Source organism: Oryzias latipes, chromosome 17, assembly GCF_053564925.1.
Source record: "Oryzias latipes strain Hd-rR chromosome 17, Olatipes_Hd-rR_3.1".
NCBI lineage: Eukaryota > Metazoa > Chordata > Actinopteri > Beloniformes > Adrianichthyidae > Oryzias > Oryzias latipes.
In genome coordinates, this window is record NC_136253.1 from 5565418 (window position 1) to 5592265 (window position 26848).

The window sequence follows — 26848 nt, forward strand, 5'->3', positions numbered from 1 at the left end:
GGAACAAGATATATTTTAATGTCAGGACACGGGCTCCGTAACCATGTGTACATTCTGGTATTTAAAATGTTGACTGGTAAAAACAGAAGAATCCATGAGTCTCCTCATATTCCTCATCACGTTCTGACCCACTACTGTTCTAATGAAGTTTAGGACTTATGAAAACAGGTGAAATCTTTAGATGTTTCAGCAGAAACCAGTTCAGTGAGACACGGTTTGAGCCTTTTTCCTTGGATGCTTCAAGCAATTTTCTTGTTTTTAAAGTCCAGAAATTTCCATAATTATAACATTAAAATTCCTAAACTTTAACATAAATAGTACATGCAGGGAAATGTTTTGTACAACTGCAGCTGACCGCAGCGGCTCTGGAACAAGAAAACTACATTTTTTATTCATGTTTTTAACACTAAATGATGAAAAACAAATGCATATTTTATATTTTATTGCAATTTATTTCTTAACAGTTAAACAGAAAAATTTTAAAAAATAACAGACGATAACATACAGACACAAAAGGTCAAATCAATTCACAACTAAGGTAAACCCAACTACATAGAAGCTAAAAACGGTCTTGTTGGTTGAACTGCCGTCCTCGCATTAAGACATGTCCATCGAGTTGTCTTCTCTGAGAACATTACCAGTCCATGTTCCTATAAAAACGCAAATGTATAGCTAGCTAGTTCTGTTACAGTAACACTTGAGAACCAAACAGAAAATAAGGAATATAGAGGGACAATGTGACAGCAGTGCACCATGCTTGTGTTTGACGTCTTAGTTTCTATCTTCATTGCGTTTGTAGAGTGTTAAAAAGGAGTCTGTGCTCCGACGGGAAGATGCGAGGGAGCAGTCTACGAATCCTCATCGCCATTCAAACTGTCAGCATCGTCGTCGTCTCCTTCCACGTGCTCTCCTTCTTCTTCCTCCTCCTCCTCCTCTTCGTCTTCCTCCTCTTCCTCCCTTTCTTGGCTTTTTACCTGATGCAGGACAACTAGATTTAGCAACTTTTTTGTGCAAGACTGATATTAAAAAAAAAATCCTTTTGAGTTTTTTTTGGGGGAAACAACAATATCATCATCATCATCTCTCTGTCTACAATGTTTCTCACCTCTTCTTCCTCAAGCAGGTCTCCCTCGTCTTCCTCCTCCTCTTCTTCGTCCGAGTCGTTCATGTCCTGGCTCTCGCGCTCTCTCTTCAGCCCGTCGCCCTTCTTGCTGCTGGAGTGTGGAGGGGAGGTCACCTCTCCTGGCTCGGGTTTTATGCTCTTAGCTTCTGACAAACATGGGGACACATCCTTTAGCAATCATGAAGAAACTGAGGCTCTCCACCCTCTGTTATGGTTCCTGTTAAGCTCCTACCGGACTTCTTGCAGTGGTCCTTCTCCATGCGTTCCAGGCTCTCCAGCAGGTCATCTACTTTGCTTTTAATTTGAGTTAACTCGCGTTTGATGGTCTGCAGCTCATCTGCTCGCACTGCAAGGTCAGAGGGATCAAAAGGTCAAAGTGCATTTGAGTTCTAAAACACATTCCCGACAGCCCAGACGAGTTGTTAACCAAAGAGCCGTGAAGTAAGACAATAAAAAAGGCAAAGAATCTCAAAGATCAATGACACAAAAAAACAAAAACAACAAAGTACTAAAAGCAAGAGCTAAAAAGCAACAATGCAATCAAAATATAAAAGCCAAACAACAATAATAGAGGTTAATGTTGGGCTCAACTGTGCAAACACCTAGGCAATGTCAGAATTCCCACCCTCAGCCCTACATAGTGCACTATATAGTGTGTTCGCTATTTTGTAGTGCTGTACGAATCTACAATTCCAAATCCAGTGCCCTAGAAATTTCCCAGAAGTCTCTGCGAAAAACCAGTGTCCATTAATGCTCACTAGATCAGCGAATATAGACCACAATGCATTGCGTTGGAAATTTGACCAAAAAAATTTATTCAAATGTATTTTTTTGATAAACCATCAACGTTTTTATCTTCAGAAGACAGTGGACTCATAAATAATTGTCCCAAAACGCTCATTTCAATTAGATTTCAACTTTGTGAAATCAATGACATCATATCCGCCATCAAAAACAAAACAAAACCAAAAAAAAAAAGTTGTGAGCATGGTGTCCGAATTGCTTTTAAAATTCAGGGCACTATATAGTGCCGCACTCTAGCGTTTTTTAGCAGTTAGGGGTTAAGGTGGGAATTCAGACAGAGCCATGGACCAGGCAGCTCTGATGTGAAGAGAAGACCAGCTCCTGCAAAAGCTCCTCTGGACTGAAGTCTTTGGAAACTTCAGAAAAAACTGGGCAGAAAGTTTCTTCTGGTGCCGCATCTCTGATCAATACGAAGAAGCCAAACCATTCAGAACTTTTAAAACAAAAATCAAAAAAGAAGTATCCTAAAATGAACAGGATGTCCGTGAAGAGCAGTGAACAGACGGTCGTCGAGGTCTACTGTATTACTAAGGACTGGTAGTTCCTGTTCCAACTGCTACCGTCAGGCCGGCAGTACAGAACACACAAAGCTCGAACCAAATAAACTAAAAACCGTTTCTTCCAGAGCTGTCAACACCCTGAACAAAATGTGAACCTCAAAATAAAAACACGGACATCTGTATGACAATCATGTGCAATATCTAACAGTCTGGAAGTGCAATTAAAGTTACATGCATGTAAGTTGTATCAATATATATATCTATAGTTCCACATATTTTCTATTTCATTCTAACATGTATGTAACTTTATTTTATTTTTCTCAAGCAGCTGGAGAGCACCAGTAATTTCCTTGTAACAAGCCTCTTGTGTACAATGATATAAAAGGATTCTGGTTCCTCCACACCGGGCTGTTTACTTCTTTTTCTTGATCTGCTCATCCGGCCGGCGTGAAAGTTCACCTGGACTGGGATCAAGGGGTCAACTCCACTGAACGCGATTCACGCTACAGGGACGTCCAGTTTCCATGTCAACTCACTGTAGAGACAGGATCTGAGGTCCTGGGGCACGTTGTGAGCATCAGGCGTGTCGGTCTGGCAGCAGCGCGTTTTGAGCGCGATCTCAGGATTGTGGCACGTCGACAGTTCAGATATCTGACTTTTGACGAACTCAGCTTTGGCCTGTGGCGTGTTCAATGACGCCATCAGCGGGTGGAGTCCCAAACCAACATGGAGGAGAATCTGATGGTCCTCCTCCTGAACCTCATAATATTCCTCTCATTTGTATGGAGACCATAATAATAATTTCCCACAGACTCAGGATTGCTTTAATATGCCAATTAATTCCATTGGTTTTCCTCTGGTTTGCTTTTGCCGCCACGCGCTCAGAAGTGAACCAAAGACAAAATCAAGCCTTTTCAAACGCCTGTCATAGGGGCACTGTTGTCAGAGACCCCTCCCTCTCTCAAGCAGAGCAGGGGTTACCTGTTGGGTCCATACCAGAGGTCAGGTGAGCTTTCACACTTGCTAAACGAAGCAGACCACCTGAAAAACAGAAACTGAATCCAACCTGCCTGGATGACTGAACCCTAGCCATGAAATAGAGGTAAAGACTTTTCTTTTTTTTAAGTGTACACCGTTTTAACTGTTCTGCTCTTTTGACTGCTGTTTTTTTCTTTTCTTTTTGGTGCGTTGATCCCAGCACAGCATCCTTGAGTTTCTAGCAAGGCGTCTGATAAATGACATGTATTATTAAAACATGTAGACATTAAGAAAGCCAGAGTTCTTTTCCAAATAACAGCGTCTGAATGTCTGATGGGAATTCAGTCGAGTACTTGTGTATGATGTTGCTGCGCTGATTGCGATCTGACCATGCTTCAAGTTCTACGAGGTTCTGGTGGCGGGACGAGGTTGCGGGGAGACTCACTCGTTCTGGAGGATGAAGTCCTCTGACTGCTTTTGGAGGAAGAGGAGAAGCTGCTCTTGGTTCGCCGGCTGCTTCCTCCGCTCAGGCTGACCCGCGGGCGTTTGGACGGGATCACGGCTCGGGACAGAGGAGGCGGCGGCGCAGGGACACGGGACGGGTAGGAATACATTCTGGTATGAAAAAAACGAGTCCATTTTTGTGTGCTCAACAGGAAACATGAGACGACCAAAAGGATTTTTCGTTTTACTCACCTGTCATAATAATCTCTCTGAAAATCATAATCGAGGTCAAACGAGGAGCTGCTACTGTGAGAAGAGAAAGAGAGTCAGCATGTGGAGGCCGGATCTCAGCCCCACCTTCACTGAAAGCACTTCTCTCTTCCAAACTCTCACCTGTACATGTCACCAGCAGAACGCTTGGTGGTTTTTGATCGGTGCGGTTTGGGCTCTCCAGCCAGGTTGATGTCTGAGGCACACATTGCCACATATGGAGGAAAAAAGAAAGAAAATGGATGTAAATTGAGGTTTTTCTTTCAGGAAAAACACATTCATCGCACCCTGTAGTCACTTGATTGCATTGCTTCTACAGACTGTTTAGATCAGGCTTCAAAACAGTTTTCAAACTGAAAGCATCTCCAATACTTGATGTGGATAGAAAAATGATCATTTCTTTATGTTTAAAGCCAACAATCAAGCCAAACACAGAACATTGTGTGCAGATGAAACCTAGATTTGAATTCTTTGGTTTCATTTCTGGTACTTTTCACACCTTAACGATGAAAACTAGGCTTGAATTGAAGGGGTGGAAGTGGCCTGATAACAGAGTTTCAGCTGCAAGCACACGTCGTCTTTGATCATTTTGGTTGAATGCTTGCTACAACTCTGATCCTATGAGGCGTGGACCCCCCCCTGAGGAGAAGAGGCTTTTCCAAATATAGGAACAATAAACCGCTCATCTCTCTCAAGGGTAATTGTTGGTTCTTCCTAGAAACCAGCAGGTTTTCTGCTAGAACAGACCTTGACTGTCCTACAACTTCCTGGTTCATAACCGTGCATGCAAACTTCCTCTCTTTGCATCAAACGTATGGAAAATAACTTGGAAGGAGCTTTCCTGATGCTGCAGGGAGATGATTTAGAAGGCAACATGTGCGTGCATCCATCTCTCAAACACGAGTTTCCATATTTACCGCAAAAAAGAATTACTATTAGCAAAACTTCTAATAAAGTAGTAATAATTATAGACACAAAACTGCTTTGTTTTCTTCATAGACAATATAAAAAAGCCTGAATCAGATAAATGAATTCCTGAGCTGTTATCGACACAAACACTCATCTCTAAAAAGGGGGTGGGCTGTCCCGGGCTGAGGCCAGTCTGGGACTTGTGTTTGTCAGGTCATGTTTTGAATAAAGATGTCAGTATCCTAACGGTGTCTTTTACTTTCTGGACCAAACTGAGATGTCAATGTTCGCCTGCAGCAACTGAGTCCTCACCGAGAACTTGGCCGACGATCATCCTCCCGTCCTCCCCAGCGACCGCCGCCCGGGCGTTTCTCTCGTTGGCGTACTGAACGAACGCATAGCCCTTGTGGACAGAGCAGCCTACGATTTTGCCGTATTTGGAGAAGATGGCCTCCACGTCCGTTTTGGTGACCAGCAGCGTGTTGAGGTTGCCGATAAAGACCCGCGAGTTGAGCGAGCGCGGGTCGGTTTTGTTGGTGACATTGCTGCTGGACATCAGGCTGGAGGCTGAGGATGAGCGACTGACAGAAACACACACAGACAGGACAAGTTTAGAGGCAGGACGCCACACAGGGATAGCTCCTGTGTCCTGCTGCTGCTGCCAGCCCTGATTAGTCGGTGTTCAGAAGAACGCTGGAAAGACTCTGCAGAGTTTAGACTTCCGGAAAGGTGGAAGTGGTTGTTTAAACTATGGGATTAATCTGCTGCTTTTATTTTGAAAATTCAAACTTTCTTAGAATTGTGTTTATTTTTTAAACACAAAAGAAGTAGTGAAAAGCATCACAATGCCCATAATCGACTCAAATACGAGTCAATCGGATTCAAATGTGATAGAAGCAAATCCAACAACCACATCCACATCAAAGAGTAATAAACATCTACAAAACAGATCAGCCGCTGCTTTAAACACCTCAGTGAAAAAGAGAAGCTTCTGTTTTTCACCTCCACGTCACACATGAACAGAATACAGTTCAGACATCAAGTTCAGTCATGAAACAAACTGGGAGGTTTAAAAACACGAGACTTCTTTTTTAGGGATAATGTGTCACAAACTGGCTCTACTGCTCATCGCACAATCAAACCCACCTGACAGAATTTTTTATTTTATTTTTATCTGGCATTTATAGGTTTACAGGCCTGAACATCAGATAGATGCACTTTGGCTCAACCCAGAAGGGGGAAATAAAGGGATTCATAAATGCGGCCTCAGTGTTTCAGCTCCACACCTTCACGATGTCTGGAATTCTGCTCATGCTGTGAGGGAATATTTACTCCAGGATGTGACCGTTGGTCCATCTTCCTAAAAACTGCTGCAGACTGAACAGCGTTATTAAGCTAAATGAACTGTAAGGCGTTGATGAAAAGCAAACAAACAAACAGTTAAATCCTTCCAGATTATCATGAGCTGTTTGGAAGACAGAAACTCTAGCTCATTAGTTTTTACATTCTCACCCAAAACAGTTTTGTGACTACTGAAAACCCTGCATGGGCGTGGCAGGTGAACCATGAGAGCAGCAGGTGTCAACAGTGTTCGCCCCACCCCGGCTGGCGGGGCTTGAACATTCATCACTCACTCCATAGCGTCTGTGTGCAGGGCTGTCGTCTGACGTTTGACACTGGGGCTGGGCTCAGTTTGGGCTGGTGTCTTGACCTTTACCTTCGCCCCTCTCGATTTATACTGAGGTGACAGAAAACACACCTCAGTCAAGCTGGGCAGGATTATCTTGAACCAAGTCTTACCTGGCTGGCGTGTGTGCAGAGGTCAGTTTGAGAAAAAAAAAAAAAAAAAAAGTTATACTTCTGTAACGGAGCTACAAGTAATTTGGAGACAAACTAGAAACTAATTGAAGGTTTAATGGCCTTGACTATAAACAAAAACATTTAAGATGTTCTCATTTTAAAGCACGTTATTAAAAGTTATTTATGCAAAGGGCCTTTACATGTAGTTTTAGAAGCAATGTGTTTGTTTGAGGTCACGTCCACAGAACTCTGCTTTATTCAGTCTTGGCAAAAAACAAATGTATGTAAATTTGGAGCTCGGACGACCAAACAGGAACAGGTCTTCAGAATATTGCAAATGTCTTCATGATGAAACATGTCAGTCAGCTGACGCTTTTCTTATTCCAGTGTTGACAAATATGAAGACTGCACAAGTTAAATGACTTAAATTACCTTGTATAAGCTTCGTTGTGCTCTATAAAGTCAGACTTTAGCCTTCATTTTTGCTGTTTGGGAGTCCGTGTTTCATTTTGAGAAAAGCTGTTGGGTTAAATGTTTAAATATATAAAAAAATGAGAAACTTTAAAACCAGCCCTGCTCAGATTTTGTTCCAATTTGATAGTAATGTGTTGCACTTTAAAGTAAAAAGCATCCTTTATTGCAGTGTTTTTCAACCTTTTCTGAGCCACGGCACACTTTTACCTTAAAAAAAATCCCGCGGCACACCAGCATCCAAAAATTTAAAAAAAGAAGGAGAAACTCATAGTCTGTATTGATCTACAGCCCCTCCACAATCTCACATGCATTTTTGAGATAATTGTTGCAGAAAAAGCTGCAAACTGCAGCTGTTTTTTTCTCTAAAAGATTCAATAAAAGTTAAGTTAGAAGATTTAAAAAATAGTTTGATGTGTGTTCGTTGGTTTCAAGACGTCTAACGACAGATCTCCTTGTGCCCTGTCACTCTCACAACCCAATGCATCATGGGAGATGTAGTGCATAAAACGGCCGGAGATCGCTTTTCGGAGCTTCATTGTTTTGTTCACTTGTTCCACGGTCTGATACCGGATTCTGTGGAAAGCTACACCGCTAAAGACGAGCTTTAGCTGGTAGTTTGTTAGAACTGAGCGACTTTACGAGCTAAATCGAGACAAGGAAGTGAAGACTTTAAGCACTTCTGATTGGTCAGACTGATGACATGTGATTAAGCCTTCAAGAATGATTGGTGGAGACAGTTAAAGGGACGGGACTTTTCCCAAATATAGCCGGAGCTGCAGCTGAATCGCGCTGCCGTCATTCTTATCAAAATGTCTTTAATAAAATAAAATAAACGCAAAGAAAAAGTATTTTACGATCTTTCATATTCCTAACTCCTCAGTGTTTTATCAGGGCCTGTTTGGATGAACACAGAGCTGAAATCCTGGAGATGGGAAATGTTTTTAGATCAGTTAATGAGGGCAATTTTCCACGGCACACTTGACCATCTCCCACGGCACACTAGTGTGCCGCGGCACACTGGTTGAAAAACACTGCTTTATTGTTCTTCCTCCTGATGAATCTTAAAGCCTTTTCAATGATAATGCAAGTGAGCTTTTAGGCAGAAGAAGGTTCTTTTTTATGTACAAACTCAGAATTTGATAACTTTTGTGTAGTTTAAATAATGTGAAAGCTAGTTTTGATTAAAACATTTTTTTTATCATATAAAAAAATCAAATAAAATGGTGAACTTAGAGTTCATGATAAAACTGATTCAGTGTTTTTAGTCCTGATCAACTTGTGGATATCCTTGAATTTCTGTGGGAATAATGGAAAATAGCCTTCATAAAGAACCGAGGAAAAGCCTTCAAGAGATTATATGAGTTTGATAAACATACAACAACCATTATGAATCTTTAATACAAAGTGTTTAATATGTTTGTGACGTCAGATGACAAAACACAAGCCACTTTCAGTTCACAGCATTCAAAATCGGAAAAAAATGCCTCATCTTGCAACGGGAAAAAGAAATAGAAAAATCCTTTAAAAAAAGAAGAAGAAAACACTCAACAATTCAGGAAAACAGTCTACTATGGGGAAAAAAACTAGACCTCTACAAAACACTCGCCTGGACGGCAACAGCGCCCCCGCCAGGCTATAGTTCAGAACACAGGCCTTGCGCGGGGCTCCAAGCCAGCTAGCATAACTAACATTAGCCAACCACCTGTACAAAAATGATACGGCAACCAGAATAGCAGCTCCTTTCCTTGCAAAAACCAAAACCTGAAAAAGTCTGAAAGGCAGTCGACAATCTGCAACGAATCATGGGTCAGGATGACGCTGTAGCCACCAGGGCAACGGAGTTTCTGACGCTGTGTTAGCTAATGCTAACTGGCCGAAAAGCGAGCCAAAAACAAATCAGTCCAAGCAAGGAAAAATCTCCAAAGATCTAAGAAAAATTAGAACTAAACAAGCTTTCAAAAATAGTTGAAACTGAAACTAAAATGCATCCAAAGCGAAGTGTCTTTAAAACCACAATCAGCATCTCTGCCTTTGAGGGGGATGATTCCCATTAGCAAAGCTAGCCACCCCGCTAGCCAGCGCATCATGTCTGTCCACTCGAAAATAGAAAAAACATCGTCGAGGAAAAAATCCAAAAAGAAAAGAAAAAGGAAGGAAAAATAAAAAAAAATGTTGGGGACAAAATACTCACCACGACCTTAACGAGTAAAATGTCTTGCTTTCTTTAAAATGTGTCAATTTGAAATTTAGGTCGTCCTTTGGTGCGCAAGCGGTTCGCCCCCCTGAGCAGTGAGCTAGCGTTCTTCTAGCAAAGCGGCTAACGGATCTGACAATGCTGCAAAGCTGCTTGTTTTCAATCACAGGGCAGCTCGATGACGTAAAGGCTTCAATCGGGCTTTAAGAATGGTTACCGCCCACACACCGAGGCAATCTGGTTTATAAAACCAGTTACCCTTTCCCTCCGAGAACATTAGGAAAAGGAAAAGAAACTTAAAAGATGTAGGATGTATTTTCTTTTTCTTTGTTCTTAAGACTGGAACTAAAAACTGTTTACTGATAATTCTTTCTAAAAAAAAATATCCAGAACAGGAACACAGAGAAATATCATCACTTAAAAACAATTAAATTGAATTGGTGCTGCTTATTTGTCGTTTTATTTTTCAACTCTATTTGTGAAAGTAGTCAAAAATATGGAAATTTGTTTTGAATTCGAAACACATTTTGCTGAATGGTTAACATATCATGTCAAAGCTTAAGAAAGATTAGAGCAGTTCATCAACGAAGATTTTTTATTTGAAAAGAGACAAATTGAGAGACAAAAATAAACACATAGCTGCGCAATATTATACATTTTTGAGATTGTTTAGAAAAAATTCCACAGCATGTTGAAATAATTAGCTGATTTATTTTTACACCATTTTAAAAAAATAAGTGTGTCATTTACAAATGTGCAGTTGTACTTTTTTCTGTTCTTCCTTTGTTAGATAATAAAAACAAAACATGAAACATGCTTCAATGCTTTGTGAAATTACTAAACATATTTAAAATGTAAATCACATATTTAGGGAAACTGTTATTGACAAACTTTTTTATTCTGACTGATTTAGGTGATTATTATCGGATAAAAATCAGTGGTTCTCTGGTTTATAGCTTACAAGAACATAACAAGGTACATTCTTTCTAAATGGAAAAAATGGTCAACATTCTGCCGCAGCAGACTTTAAGTTGTTTCCTTCTCCTGCCGCAAGGTGGCGACAGAACAAAGTGGCGCTGAGGATTGACCATTAATAAAATGGTAAACATTTTTCTCGGTTATACAGCAACAAATGGATATTTGCTCCTGTCTTTTTATGCATTTGTTGCTGCAATTCCTGTAGGATATTTGTTTTAATTCATCTAAAAGCATGAATGCAGAATAACCAAACAATAGAAAGCTTTGAAACAGGTAGCCAAATCTATTTTTGTTGGAGATTAAAACAAAGAAGTAAAAATCTCATAGTTTTTTTTTTAATCAGTTGTTTTATCTTACGAGTAGAATTTAAATCACATCAGGTATGTCAAATAATTTTCTGAATTTATTTTACTCATCCCTTTCATTTTTTCCCATTCATCAGCTGTACACATCTGTACAGGTGTTTCATGCGAGCTGAAATCCTTTAAATACGAAAGGGGAGAAAAGTTGTTTAGTTTCATAAACTGAAATAATGAACAAACAGTCATTGATCAGTCATTCCCCCTTGGCTGTGTCTCCTATCATAGATTGACTTCTATGAAAATTAGCTGCAGATTTGTGAAACAGCTGTGTTTTAGTTTATATTAACGCTTTATGTAACCCTTTGTTTAAGTTCTCCTGTTGCCACTTCAGTGAAAAGGCCCTGCAAACAAACAGACTGGGACCAGCTGTTTTCTGTTTCTAGCTAACAGTGAAACTCTTATGTTCCAATTTTTATGAAGAATATATTCTTTTGTGGATTGTTTTTTTTCCATCTGGTTTTGTTTGGAGCACCATCCCAGTGGACTTGTTTACCACTCTGTGCATTATCCCAGGACTCAGGACTGTAGTGCTGAGCTGCAGATATGCTGACGTGTTTCTGGGAAACAGTTTCTGTGCTCATTTGCCTCTTTTCGTGCATCCCTCATTCTGAACAGAGTGATAACAGGCTGATCTATGACTATCTAGCAGATGATCGGTCCAAGACCACTTATTTTCAAAATGGGTCAGTAAAAAAACAACTTTTTCTTACACCAGAACTGAACTGAAGTGGGAGTTTTGTTAACGTCCACATGTAACATGCGGGAGGATGGCAAAAAGACCACGCAAACTGTACCCACTAGAAACAAGAGCGCGGTCTCTGTGAGGTCAGAGGTGAGCTCCTCACACACACTGAACCAAAACAGAGTGCAGGAAAACCGTCCAAACTGTTGTTTTTGAGGACTGATGATGAAGTGGAGAGAAAACTCTATTGTACATAAATGTGGCCAAAATTTTACAGGAAGTGCTGAAGGTTGGATTCATTTATGTTTGACAAATGATGACTGAATGAAAATATTCAGTTTGTTCAGTGGAGCCAAAACAAGACTTAACACTTGTTCCAATAGAACTGTTGTTTACATCCCATGTTTATAATCTATGTTTTTATTAAACTGAGATGAATAAAGTTTAATTTCCCCTTTACTTTTTTCTTTTTTGGAAACAATTAAGCTCTTTCAAAAGGCCAAAAATGCAGGGACACTCTGGACAAATTCTCCTTTCACAGTTTCTGGACTCAATAACCAAAGGCTTCAACATTTTTCATTATACAACAAAGAAGAGTGCAAACGTTCCTGGCAAGGACTGTGCACAGAACAAACGATAAAATAAAAATGTAACAATAAAGCTTAACTGAAAGATCTAAATAAATGAAAGAAGTGAAGTATTGTGTGTGTGTGGTGTTTCTTTTTAACTTCATAGTAAGTCAAACCCATCAATGGTGTCTAATAGTCACACTTAAAGTAGTACACGTAGAGTAAATTGTATAAAGTATACTTGAGTATGAGCACAGCAAGTATAAGTACGACTTATAACAATTAAATAGTTCTTCAGACTAAACTGCCACATTTTAAGTTTACAATATTTAGAATGTATGTTAAAAAATTAAACTTCAAGTATACTACATCACTTTTAGTATAGAGTAAGTAAACCTGTAGTACACCTAAATAGACAATGTTTTTGCTGGGAGCAGCTCCCATCCAGATGTATTAATTACCAGGAGACTCTCAGCAAAAAGTAGTACACTTGAAGTCCATTGTATTAAGTATTCTTGAGTATGAGTACAGCAAGTATACTATAGACCGCGGACGTGTAGTGTAGGATGTAAACTAGCTGAATACTTCTTGAGAATAAGCTGGCACTTTTTCCCTTACAATATGTAAATAATGTTTAAAAAATGAGCTTCAAGTATACTGTCTGACTTTTAAGACAGAGAAAGTATACTTATACACATAAATAGAGTACTTTTTGCTAAGGGCACAGATGTAGGTTGATGTCATCTGTCTTTCTGTGTCTGTGAAACTTGTGGATTAAAGACGGAAAACAACAGAGCTTTAAGCCCCAAACTAAATGTATAAACGGTTTTTCTTTTTTTTTAACTCGTCATTTGATCATTTTTATCTCATCGTTTTTATTTTAAAAATGTAAAAAATGAACTTCACATCTTGAAGCACTTCAGGCAGCTTTCTGCACAAACATTTGTAGCGTATCAAACCCTCTTCAATGGTGGGGGGCGGGGGTTAACGCCCCCACGTTAGCACAGTGGGAAGAACCGCCCGCGCGCGCATTCAGCGCGAGCGCGAGACGAAGAGCGGCTGAAAGTTGAATGAGTGGGATTCAGACAGCAGGTAAGAGCTGCTCGCCGTGCACATGCGCGCTAAAACAAGGCTTTCTGTAGAGAAGGTGATGTTTTCAATGACTGTCATGCCGGTGCTGATATGAATTTAATGAGGAGAGATTCTGAACGAGCTCCAGTGTTTGCTGAACTTGTTTGCTTGATATAACTGAACTAAAATGGAAGAATATAAAAAACAGCTATACTTTACTTTCATACAGGGAGTTACTCAATAAGTTGTTTCGATTGTGCAAGAAAGATTAGATGGATAATGCAGTGGGTGATGCTGGATGTTCATACCCAAAAGGTTCCCTGTGATATTTTTTCCCCCTGTTATTACTTTTGGGACTCTTCTTTTCCACTCCTCTGCTGTCCACTGATTTATGTAATGGAGCTGGAATGAAAAGTGCTGCGCAGGGGGTGGAAATCTGGCTTACTGAAAATCCAAAAGACTTGTTTTAATCATTAGTGTCATGATGTCTCTGGAATAGAGCTTGTGCACAAAGGTTATGGCTCGTGCTTACAGTGCTGTAAAACAAATGTGTGAGCAAACACAGGTTATCTCAGGCATGTGGTCATTAAAAGGTTATTTACAATCATTACTGGGTTTGTTACATTCATCTAATTCCTGATCATGGCTGATGTTCCCCTCAGGCTCAGGAGGTTTGGTCACGTGGGTCATATACCTATAAGTGTGAAACAGCAGTGAGTCCAGCTCAGCCTAGATGGTTTGTTTGGATTGGCAGCTGTTCTAGATGTTTGTTCCAGTCTCACACCAGGGGAAGAGAATAACAAAAGCATTTCAGTTTGTTTTTATGAAAGGCAGATTTCTCTTGACAAACTTCCTCTTATGTTCCTGGGCAAATCCAGTCCAGCTCCCTCTGAGCTGAACTACTGATCTAAAGTTGTCCATATTTAAAAATTCCACACACTTTTGTTTAAAAAATGTGCCAACTTCTCTTTACATTGATCAATTCTGTGTTCAATTCCCACTTGCAATTTTCAGGTTTGGGGAGGAACTTTGTCTAATCCAGAGTGAGAGGTGCAAACTGGAGTAATAGGAGAATCCCCTGCAAAGAATAATGCTTCATTTTTCTTTTGTAATCAATAATGTCTTTTCCTAAATCTCCACATAGAAATACTCCAGCTGGCATCAAAACTGGGAATGTTGTCCAACCACTTACGGCTGCACCCCCTGTGGTTATTCTATCAAGTCTAATTTAATAATTTATCTAAAAAAAAAAGAAGTAGTTTTGTTTCTTTTCGTTAAATGTTCAGGTTTATGAAAATAATAGTCCATCAAAAAGTTTTTATTTCTTGTGCCAAAGAAATTTGCAGAGTTTTTCAACAGGCTGGGTATTTACTGCAGTTGGAGCTAAATAATAATAAAAAAGAAAAGATTTTCATTCATTAAGTTCATTTTCTGCTTGAAGTTAAGCTCTAAGCGGCTCTGGAGAATCCTATTTATTCTTGAACTTTTGTTTTCGTTGAGCTTGTTTGGAAGTTTAGTGTAGTGATCCCGAGCGACGCTCTGTGGTCTGATGAGCTTGCACAGTCCTCTTAGTATTTAGGTTTAAATACGATCTGAACAGGATTTAAAAACCACTGTAGATGACCAAACATCTGTGAAAAGCTAACTGAGTATTTCTACGTCTTGGTTTTTGTGGGGCGACCGTGGTGAAGAGGTAGAGCAGTCGACCCCTGGTCAGAGGAACGCAGGTTCGGCTGCTGCCATGTGTCAAAGTGTCCGTGGGCAAGACACTGAACCCCACATTGCTCCTGGTGAATAGGCTATGGGTTGGTGCCAGTGTTCGGCAGTGGAGCCACCATCAGTGTGTGAATGGGACTGTGACTGCAAAGCACTTTGAGGAAGGTAGAAAAGTGCTACATAAGTGCACGCCATGTATCATTTGTAAGAGAAAATCCTAAACGTTTAACATTGAACAATGGCTGAAGGCAGAGGCCTTGTGGTTCTGAACCTCGATTACTGAAACTGGCTGTTGGAACATCTCTGGTGGTAAAGGAGCTTTAGCTTGTGGATGCTTGTGATGCTTGGCTAAATGATTTATTGATTACTCGTAACCTCACCTGACATCCCAGCCTGGGCTCTGTGACCAGAAATCTTGAGAAGTTGGACTTTTTTTGGGAGTTATTCAGGGTAGGAGATGAAAAGCAGTTGTGGGACTACTTGTAGCACCCTGACTTGCTCCGGCAATGTTGAAATAGTAGATGAGAGAGTCACTAAAGGGTGTGTGGTCCCTCTGGATTCCATTGTTCTGCCTATGTGCTGTGGTTGCAAAAAGGTAAACGCAAATCCACTCAAGCCTTAGTCGCATGCACCTGTACAGGTGCTGCATGTTCTTGGGATGTCCAGAGCTGTAGAGGGTCGTAGAGAGGAGCGGCCGTATCTTAAGGGTTTGCAGACTTTTGGGGAGTTGAAAAAAATGAATAATCTGTACGACATGCCTGTGCCTCACGTACTTCACCCTCACTCAACCTAACGTGGGTGTTAAGTGTTCACTATGACCTGTCGCCGGCAGCATGCCTGTAGAAAAAAAAACCCACACACATCTAGAAGACCCATTCTTGGTGGTTTGGCCATCTGGTGAAAATGCACCTGGATGCTTTTTTAGTGAGGTTGACCTGGCTGCAGACAAGATGGCGTCCAGACATCATTTGTCGGAAATTCTATTTGGTTTCAGAATTGCAGCACTTTTATCAAAATGTTTTAATGTTAACAAACAGTAAAGTGTGCAAAATGAGCTTCGAATGGGGCAAAAACGTCAGTCATTTGATTCCTTTCAAAAAGGATTTAAAACTTTTACACCAGAGCTTTAGCTCCAGTGTTTACATTCCTTCAACAAGCGTAACTTTTCAACCCTTGACGTGATCAACTTGAATCAGCCTATTAAGTTGTGGAGGAAAGCGGCTTAGCGCCGGTATGCAACACTTTGTATGAGTTTTGTGTTGCATATTGGAGAAAAGCTGCTTTAAAGCGTTGCTTACCAGCCAAAAACCGCTCTTCTCTGTCGATCAGCTGATTAACGTTGACCACTGAAGCAGTTACGTCACGTCAAAGAGTAAAGTAAGTTTAGACAGAGACATCTCCGATGTAAAAAGTTTAAATAAAAAAATAAAAAAAGTAACTGTTAGGGTCGGCACTTAAATTAAGCTTTTTCGACAAAAAACAACGTTTTTTTTGGACCGAAAGGGAGAGGGGGGGCAGAACGTGAACTACCGGTTCCTGCTAATGATATCTGGGCGCCATCTTGGTGTCTGGAGCCAGGTCCTCTTGTTTTAAGTAGAGGTTTGTCTAAAGTCTAGTCACATGCGCCCATATGGGGGCTGACCTGTTTGCGTCCTGCGGGTTTTAGGTTGCCCGGGCCCGTGGAGGGTTGTAGAAAAGAGCGGCTGCTTCTTAAGGCGAGCGCAGGTGTGTCTTGCAGTTCCCTAGTGGCTTGTGCGGCCACCTTAAAGGGTGTCATGGAAATAGATTGTACCATTGTTGTGCGTGTGGTAAGTGTGTTTTTTGTAAGGATAATGGACGTTCCAACATAAGGGTGATGCAATCATACAGTTGTCTTTACGCTGCTCTTCAGTCATTAGCAAGGGACCCGTATACTCTTGCTTTCTTACTAACTGCGGGAAAATGTTGCACGCACGGGGTGTGCATGTGATACTTAAGTGGCTGTAGGATGGCCCCAGACGTCCATGAAAAGTATCCAGATAAAATACTCTCTGGTTGTCTGATGGGCCCTTTGGGCAGGGCACAGGTCTCGGAAGGGTTGAAAACATGAAAAATGTGTGCAGCGTGCCCTCGTTTCGTCTACTTTACCCTTACTTACACTTACATGCTCATGACAACCTGTCGCCCGTAGAAAATCTGAGCATGAACATTTTTACTCTACACGCTCACCATCGAGTGGTCTTATGATTTTGAAATTTTGTGTGGGTGACCTGCATGGCCCGTACAAGTTTGACCAATTTTTTGCCTGCAGACAGCCCATATCCACCAATTAAAGGCAGTTGAGACTGAGGCCTAAGCAGGAAGAGAGAGGCCTCATGGGAAACCCAGGACATGCTGTATTTCCCTCAGCTGCCTTGAAAAAAAACCTCGAGATCCTCCTGGAAGAGTTAAATGTGGGAATGAGGTCTGGGGTTCCTCCCCACCACCCAAACCCAACACGAGTGGTAAAAATGGAGTGGATGGAAGTAGAAACAGAAATGCTGAGTGTGTAGAAAAAGTCCTGCAGAATGCAAATGCAATGATGACAGCTGTTTTGTGTTCTCTTACTTCAATGCATAACGCTGTCATGTTCACATGAGGAAATGAATGAAGTTTGTGGAAAAGCCTGTTCATTTATCTTCTTTGCTGAAAGTATTTTGCAAATTTGATAGAAGTTTGAGCAACATTTGGATGGAATCAACTCATTACTGCAATTCCCTCCAGTCTGTGGAAGAGGTCAGTGAAAGTCACGGCTTTGTTTCGAGGCTTCCTTTAACTCACGTGTTTACATTACATAGAACATGATGACCTCATGTATTTCATCAGGGTTTAAAGTTGCAGAAAACACCTCTGATCGTATGACATTCATTAGTGTTGGGCAATAGGTGCATTTACCTCCTCACACACTCATATTTGTTACAGTTCTTTAAATAACAGCTTGCAGCCGGACTTTGTCACTTTCCATGTAGATCCTGTTGGAAGTGTTGCTTTCTGACAACTGCTTTGCATGCTAACGAAACAGCTGCATGCGGTACTTTTCAAAAACATTGACAGTGATAACCCAACAGGCAGAGCTCAGCTTGGTTTGAGATGTTATTCCTGGCTGGAGGTGCTTGCGCTTTAGCAACACCCATGGGTGACAGGCTGGGTAATGCTGCCTGCAACAAGAATCAGAGGAAACTATTTCAACATGGTTTCTGGTGTGTATTAGCCCGAGGCCAACACTTTCATGACTTTTGTTTACTTGGTAAACTATTTAAATCAACATTTTTCTTCTTGGAACTGTCTAGGGAGTTAATTAGAGTAAAGAAATCCCAGTTAATGGAGGGTACTTTATCTGTACATGTTGATGCCACGTTATTATTGCTGCAGGACATTTTCAAAAACACATGAATGAAAATCACACTTATTACAGAAACATGTATTTGTTTATACTCCAAAGTTTATATTTGAAAGCACATGCAGCCCTTTGTCTACACCTTGGCTAAATGATTTATTGATTAACTTTCAAACATTTGTGGAAATATCACACAAATGTTTGATATTTAATAGCAACAGCCGTCAGATATTTGATTAAAAAATATAGTCTGTCCTTCTGTTGCTTTTGTCTATAATAATCTGCACCTAAGAGTGTTCAGACCTCCACAGATCAGACTCTTGGCCATGCAGAAACTTAGAAAAAGTTTCTTTCACATTTAGAAAATCATCATGTAAGGCAATGGCACTCAGCCACTTTTCAATTAAACTAACTCATTCAACCCTAGGCTTGCATATAACACAACAGGCTGCACAGAGTGCAGATATGAAAGCAAGAGTGTAAAAGGGTCTCCTGAAACCAGCTAGTGGTCTTTTGAGGAACCGCAACATTTGGTACCTGCTGTTTTGGGTTAAGCTGGGGCTTACATGTGATGAGTCTTTGATTACCTAGAAGTTTCAGCAACACAGGCACACAGTTTGCTTTTTATTCTTTTATTTGAACAAGCAGACAATTTCTATTGCTTTGCAGAAGTTGAGTTTATATGTTTGCTTGGATAGTGCTAAACTATCTAAACTTTGTTGGCCTTAAAGCCTCCTCTAGGTTCAAGATGCGTGTCTGCTCTCATCCAGAGAAGGGCCAAATACAGTTTTGATGGGTTTGAAATTTGACTTGCAAACCACCTTTTTTTTAGATTTGTTTCTTAAATCTTGTGTATTTTTCCCATTGACTACATCTGAGAACTGGACAGAGTGACCCCTCCCCCTTGGTGTTCCAAACAGGAAGTAACTACTGGTTTCAAGAAGCCAAAATCCCAAAGACATCTATTGAGAAATGAACAGCTGTTACTCAGTCAGAATAATTCTGAGTCTGATACATATTTTTTAACATCTTCTTGATATTCCTCACATTTTCTGTTGGGCTTGCAAGTGATTCAAGTAATAAACTGACCAATCAGATGTCTCAATAAAAGTAGGTGGTCTCATGAGTCTCTTGGGCACGCCTTCACGTGGTAGAGGTGTGGCTTTCCAACAAGCTCACTCCTGATTGGCCAGATTGGCTGCCATAAAATTGACGACTCAGACCGACCAATCAGGGCTTACTGACAACTTCTGGCTCCAATGTGGCGGCATCCGTATCATGAAAAAATTGGGACAGCATTGACTCCTGGAGCTCGAAGTGAACCATTCTCAAAGGGTGATGTCACACTCCCTCACTCCAGTTCTCAAATACAGGCAATGGTTTCCCAAACAGAGGAGGAGCCTTCAGCACAGTGCCTTTTTTCATGCCCATGCATGGTTTAGCAGTGATAAGTTGATACAGACAGGATTTTCTTAAAGGAAAATTCAGTGACTGCATTTGAGGAACAAATGGTTTCTAAACTGGAAATATTCAGATCAAGGTAAACGCTAGAAGCATCAGAGAGCTCCAGGTGAAACCAGCTTTCGTTTCATCTGTGGGAATTTAACTGACAACCCACTGGCCATCTTACAAGTGAATATGGGATGAAAAAAGTCATTGTGCCGGTGGGAAATATGGAAGCACACCAGGTGCAGGAAACATGACTCCAAATGTAAATGTATAGGGAATTTGTTTACTGTTGAAAAAAACCATTACTCAATTCTGTTCTGAAGGTGAGTTGATACCTGTGTAAAAACTATATAGTGCAGCACTGTGTAGTGCCCTTAATTTTAAAAGCAAATCGGACATGCTCAGTACTTTTTTTCTTTCTAATGGCGGTTATGACGTCATTAATTTCACAAGGTTAAAATATAATTGATATGAGCATTTTGCGACGATGATTTATGAGTCCAATGTCTTCTGAAGATGAAAATGTTAAGGGTTTATTTAAAAAAATACATTTTTGGGGCAAAAATTGTTCAAATGCAACGCATTGTGGTCTATACTTGCTGATCTAGTGAGCCTAGATACACACTGGTTTTTCGCAGAGACTTCTGGGAAATTTTAGGGGAACTGCATTTTGGAATTGTAGATTCAGACAGCACAACAAAATAGTGAACGTCCTACATAGTGCACTGTATAGTGAGTAGAGAAGGAATTCGGACACAACCCAGGTGTGTTCAGTCACTCAGGATGTGGAGGCAGCCAATCAGCAGAAAGATGGTTGAGTAGAGGTAGAAACCATGCAGGATTGTGGCTCATGAGGACCAGGGCTGACCAGTATTCACCTCTTTTCTGCTCTTTCAATTGTTTCAGGTCATGTTATTCTGAAATCCAAGCACTCTCATGTGAGGTGTTTCAATTTTTTTATGGGAAATGAAACCTTAACATGAAATAAATTGAGAGATTCCTGTTTGTTAGACATGGTTTTAGTAGTGCGTATTTATTAATGTGATCAGCGTCTGCCAAATCTTCTTTATGTTGCACTAAACTCACTCTCCTTTAAACACGTTTTTTTTTGCCTCTATTTTGTTTTATGCTTCGATATTCTTTTAATTAAAACCATGTGTTAATGTGCTGTAACCAAAAACAACTCTTTGTGGTGAGATAAATAATTGAAATTTGCAGGGCATAAAGTCTTAACCATCCTTCATTGCAGAACCACATCAATAAATATGAATTGGTTCCTTTAATAGATAAAATCAGGGACTGAGTGTCACATGTCTTTAAAGATGAAAAAGTTTGACATTTAAAACTTTTTCTAAATAAATTTGAAAACAGAAAGTTTTTTAAGAAGCTGACCTCATTTGTTTGGGGAAATTAAAATATAGCTTAACTCTTATAGAGCACAGCCAGTAAAAACACAACGCCGTTTTAGCTCTTGTTTGTTTTGGTACATTTATACCATGAAGACAGAACTAGAGTCAGTGTGGGGAGAGCTGTTGCAATAAAGCTGAAGTATTTTTACTGGGAGTCATCTAAAACTAACATACAATTATAAAACATGCAGCTCTAAATGTAAAAGAAATCTGTCAAGACTAATGATGCCACCTAGAAGAGCATGCAAAGCAGACAGACTCCCCTCTGCCAGAAAAAAACAAATGAGGAAAGTGGAAGAAAAGACAGAAAATAGATTCCTTCAAACAGGAATGAGGTCATCCTGTTTTTATATCACAGCACCATAAAAATTAAAACATGACCTTAAACCAGTCTGTATTAATTAACAAGTGGTTTTTGCTGAAATGACGTTGTTATTTTAGTCCTCTAGGTCGCAGTGGAATTTCTTTTTTACCTTGACCTCACGTTCCCTGCTACATAACAGAAGAAGTAGATCATTCTCCTTAAAGACCCACAAAAATCCTAAAACAGGCTGTTTTTAACATGCTCTTTCTGATCATTTCAATTGAGGGCATTTATAAAGAAAATTGAGAATAAATTTGCATTTCTGAGTCTTTTTTTTTCATACAAGTCGTTGAGAATCAGGAGCAGGTGAAAAAATGATTTCGTAAAAAGATCATATTTGCGACGTAGAAAAGACGCTGGGCGGTCCACAGTCTCCCTGCTCTGCTCCATTTTGGGGCGAGCGTGCTCGCTACGACAGCGAAAACTGTTTTGAGTCTCATCAAATTAAAGTCATAAAAATAAGACGTTTTGAAAACATTTCACAAGCAAACTTTTTAAACTCTAGAATTTATTTGGATTTAGAAACATTTAGAAATAGAATAGGATTTAGAGTTCATGGAAATCGTTGGCCTCTAAAAAATGTACCTTCTGCTCATCAAACACAAAATAAAGGAGGCTGCCCTGTAAAAATCCAAGTCACCAAAATGAAAGAATATAATAACATTAAAACTTAACTTTAGTAACCTTAATGTGAGTAAAACTTTTGAACTGTTTTCTATTTAACTTTAAAAATCCCATTGTAGCACTATCTAAAGCATTGAATTTTGGCATCCGGTGAGTTTATTCTTAGTTGTTAGCAATAATATTTAAAAACCCAGAGTTCCTAACATGCACTAGCATTAGGTTTTGTGTTTATACTGGATCCTATTAAAATGCTTTTGAATCCAAAGCAATAAAGGTTTTGTTCATTTAAAAGCTATCCTGTGATGTCATGCAGAAAATGTCTGGAAACTGTTGGAGATTCTGACTTATCCTAAAATATATCGATGGTTCACCACAGATTGGTTTTAATAAGCCACAGATGTGAGTGATGTCTTTTTTTGGTGATTTTTACTAACAAAACAGCCAAAGGCGCTTGGACAGACAGCCAGTCACCAGGATCTGGATCTTCGGCAGACTTTAGCAGGAAGCTGCTCCCATTTCTATAGGTGCTGCCGATGTATCTGAGCCAAAGACTCTGTTTTGTGGTTTTGACTGAGTCACATTCATTTCACTGGAATTTCCTGCCATCTTGGAGCTGGCATCAAAGGTCCTCACAAATTCACACCTGCTTGTAAATGTTCTCTCAGGTAGGAATGATTTATCTGCAGCCCAGCCTTTTCTCCTAATTACAAGGTTGTTTTTTAAAGAAATTTGGATTTACTCTATCAATGTGCAGGAGAATTGGCTGCACTAAAGTCAGGAGTGCTCTTTAGAAAGCTGGGGAGCAGCAGAATGCATAAAGCTGTGAATGAAGAATCTGTTTTCTATTCCGGAATGATTTAGTTCATGTTACTCTGCCTGTGGGTAATCAAACTTCTAAATTTGGAGTGACTCTCAGCACATTTGTAAAAGTATTCCTTTAAACCTGGTTATCAGAAAAATGGCTCATAACCTAAAATTCCCCCCCCCCCCCCCCCTTTCTCCCCGGCGGCTTCAGGGTTTGGATGATATTTTTGGCACTAATATCTAGTGGTAGTTTGCTGAAATTCCTGCATTTTAGATTACAAAAGAGACCCCGTGCTGAATATAAAAACGTTCATTCCTGAGGGATTATCTTTGCTTTTTTATTTTTACACCACTATTTCCTCCTCTTGTGTCAGTGTCTCTTCCAAAATCAATTAGCAAAATTAAAGGACTTCCTTAAAGTCATCTTTACTTATGCAATAGAGCACAAGTTTATCATTTAATGCTTGTTTGAACATTTTACACAGCTAAAAACACCAATTATTATGACTGAACTGGGACTCTTTGAGCTATGGCTGTAAATTTAAGAATACCTAATACTCAAAAAGGAACATTCAAACAAGGTTGTACTTTTACCGTCATCTGAAAGCATAAGGAGTAGCTTTGCTGCTTCTGTTTTTGCAGAAGACATCATTGTATCTCAGACTTGAACAGTCTAGTGGACTTGATTTGAATAAGTGCTGAAAAATGTAATACCTTGATTTGGTTTAGTGCACTTTCAAGTAAACGGAATAAAACTGCTGGGAAGCATCATGCAGTTACAACAGGCACTCACTTCAGGTGGTGCTGAAGATCTGAACTGATCTCTGACCAGGAGGAAGAAAAAGTTTGTCGAGTTTCTGTTCTGGGATTGGAAGATTGTGGATGAATTCTTCATGATACTGGAGACTCTAAAAGTTAGAGCCATTCCTTACCGACTTAATGCCCAACACCATAAAGGGTGAAATCATAAAATAGTTTCTTATCACAAGAAAAACATTTCTTTAAAGGGCTTATATCATGGAAAATCAACTTTTTTGAGCTTTTAAGTGTATCACGTGTAATGTTAACTCATCACAAAAAACAACCTCAAAGCAGTATTTTGATCCGTTCCCGCATCTCTGAGCATTCCCCTAAAACACTCTCCAAGAATGACCGGGGGGGGCACCCCTTCCAGGTAGAGTCTGTGTTGCCAGCTCCCCCCCCAGTCTAACAGACACACCCACTTTCTCCTTGGAGCTGGCGGTGACGCTTTCCTTTTATATAAGCAATATGCACATCCATCTTTGCAAAAGTTTGGATGTTTTTTACTTTCATGGGTGAAACGTAGACACGCTGCTGAGGCCCCGGCTCTATGCTGACGTCATGAAATGGGCGGCAACCGCAAGGAGCGAAAGGCTGAGATCGAGGATAGGACAATTTTCTGCCAAAATAACTCATATTTTATTTAAAAAATTGTTCTTTAATGTGCCAAAGGTAAAATATTATCATATGTATTAAGAAAAGCATGATATTGACCCTTTAAATCCTTGAGTATTTTGAGTAAAGTCTAATTTAATAAAAAATTGGCCTTTTCTAGATAAGATGGTTGATGGTTACATGTTTTATTCAGAATTTGAGCTTCAGGTTAATATAGACTTGCTTGTCTTTGTCTGGTTTAAATCTGCTTTATGTTGGAAACTCCTATTCTCTTTGTTTCTAAACCACCACTGGGTTCATTTGCAACCAAATAAAGATTCTTGGTCTAGGGGTAAATCAGATAACTTTGGTCCATACCTGAGTAGGATGTGCTGTCTCACCTGCCAAACCAACTAAACTATCAAAGGAAAGAAACTGGTGTGGACTAGTCTAGTGTGAAAGAGAACTTTATCAACAAAAACACATTTTTCTTTGGAGTTTTTACTCTGTTGTGAAGTTCTGACACAAGTTGAAAGTGTATCATTAAAACAAATCTCCTGTTACACTAAGCCTTGAACATTAAAGTTTATAATAAATAAATATTTATCACGAAACCTTTAGTTTCTTCATCTTAGATCACAACACAAAAACTGCCTAAAAAACAATAAACTAAACATTGTAGTATATATTTTCTTTCACTAACTCCTCACAAAGTAAGCTTACATTTTGGGTAAATGTGTTCCCAAAAAAAAAAGAAAAGATTGGGGGGACTGTGAGGACAGTAATTTGTGTCGTATGTTAAAATATATTTGACAAATACAATTTTGAATCTTGGAATGCAGCCTTTGTTCTGTGTCCCTCCATGCATTTTTACCTTTTCCACTTCACTTTTGCTCTTAAATGATCAGCTTTTAAGCAAAAAAAAAAAGCACAGTTAAAGTTACAAAAAACAGGGCTCAATTTTTTACTGACTCTGACTCGCTCGTTCCATCATGTCATGTGGACGCTGCCCTAAAGAAAACAGCCTCAAGATCCTCTGGAATCGCACTCTGTTACAATCATTGATTTTGACACTGTTTTGGAAATACAGAGAAAAGTATCTATTACATGTTTTCCAGTGAGACCAGGCCGACGCATAATAGTTCTGAGTGGACACGAAAAATCCTCTGCATTTACTGTGGATTTAGTGATCCTGAAAAATTGGAGTTATTGGATCAGTATGGATGCTTGATCCAACAAAAAAACATTTAGAGAGGAATAACTAACAAAATAAAAGACAATAAAACCTATAAAAGCCTATATAGAAGTCCACAGCTAGCTGGCATCTTTGTCATGTTTTCTCTGTGTGAAGACGTTGAAAGCAGAGGGTCACCCCATGACACCTAGTGATGCAAATGTGCATCAAACCCCTTCTGCTTCAAACTTCAAGGATGTCAAGGTCAACACTCCAATCACTGTTTGAGCCCAAATCCCCAAACTTGTTATTTTCTAGAATATTTCTAGTTAGTTTTGCTTAAAGGAATGCAAGTTAAGTTTAAATCCATACATCTGTATATTGTTTTTATATTTAATATTAATGTGATTTAATCTTTTTCTTATTCAAAGGAAGAACAAGAAAGCAATGGATAATCGGTCAAACGGGTAACAGTTGAAATGTATGGGTGTAACGGTTCACTAAAATCTCGATTCAGTTAGGTTCAGAATTTCATAGGGCTCGGTTCCATACAATTTGGGTATTTTTTCGGTACAAAAAAGGTAAAAAAAAAATTCTTCCAAAATGCATTTATTTGTTTTATATAACAATAAGAAAATTGACCTATGTAGGTGATCTGCTATATACAATACAACTATTAGCTATTAACTATTTGGATACTTAACACTGGCCTAGACCCAATTTTTACAGTCCGTGATGCCGTTTTAAGTCCGTTAACAGATTAGATGTGTTAACTGTGGCATACGCTATCTTCAAGTAACAATAAAATGTTGAAACACAGCATTTGACTTATTCAATTCTCTTTAATGTTCATCCAAACAAATCCAAAGTGTTCCCACACAGGACAGCGTAAGGAGATGGGGGGGGGGGGGGGGGGGGGGGGTCCTCCAGCTCTAGCCTGGCTGTCATGATCAGCTAGGCTGAGCAGACCCAGATGCTGGAACCCGGAAGGACCACAGGAGAACGAAATGGATAATTAACAGATTTATTGTTCCAGTAAGTTGTGATGATGGGACGGGGACTAGAGGGTGAGTATGTAGGTTATATATCCAATGGGGTGGTGATTCTGGTGAAGCGACTGGGAGCTGTGGCGTGGAGTTGAGTCAAGGCATGGAGGGGAGTTGTAGCGTAGCTGGAGGCTTTGGATCTTTGGTGACGTTTAGTCTGCTCGTGTAGGACCAAGGTCGGCACTCGTGGAAACTGTTCTGTAGATGAGGTGGAGAATTTAAAATTAATACAAAGCATGGAAACCGTGAACCAGAAAACAAGACTAGAGACCAGGTAATGCACCATAGAGGGGCAACGAACTGGTGCTGAATGCTGGAGAAAGATCCTCTTAAGAAGAGCTGGCAGGTTGATGA

At 39.9% G+C, this 26848-nt stretch overlaps 2 protein-coding genes across 9 annotated transcripts in view; one reads left to right on the top strand and one right to left on the bottom strand.

Annotated features, from left to right (window-relative positions):
* Nucleotides 1-427: 427 nt before the first annotated feature.
* On the bottom strand, nucleotides 428-9676 carry hnrnpca (heterogeneous nuclear ribonucleoprotein C a). 7 transcript variants are annotated; one of them, XM_078935622.1, is made up of 9 exons: nucleotides 9494-9676; nucleotides 6663-6766; nucleotides 5341-5609; nucleotides 4243-4315; nucleotides 4102-4155; nucleotides 3851-4020; nucleotides 1356-1469; nucleotides 1106-1266; nucleotides 428-974 (listed from the first exon to the last, which is right to left on the bottom strand). In XM_078935622.1, the coding sequence occupies exons 2-9, from the start codon at nucleotides 6665-6667 to the stop codon at nucleotides 849-851; spliced, it is 972 nt and encodes a 323-aa protein (XP_078791748.1). In that variant the 5' UTR covers nucleotides 6668-6766; nucleotides 9494-9676; the 3' UTR covers nucleotides 428-848. The 7 variants fall into 7 exon arrangements, with proteins under 7 accessions (XP_078791748.1, XP_004078643.1, XP_078791749.1 ...); XM_004078595.5 differs by having other exon boundaries at nucleotides 1106-1269; XM_078935623.1 differs by having other exon boundaries at nucleotides 4102-4152; nucleotides 9494-9634.
* Nucleotides 9677-13089: 3413 nt separating this feature from the next.
* glis1a (GLIS family zinc finger 1a) overlaps nucleotides 13090-26848 on the top strand; it is a 46571-nt gene continuing 32812 nt past the window's right edge. For both annotated transcript variants that reach the window (XM_011485979.4, XM_011485980.4), the window contains exon 1: nucleotides 13090-13179. The gene's annotated coding sequence lies outside the window, so the exon portion shown is untranslated. The remainder of the gene's footprint in view (nucleotides 13180-26848) is intronic.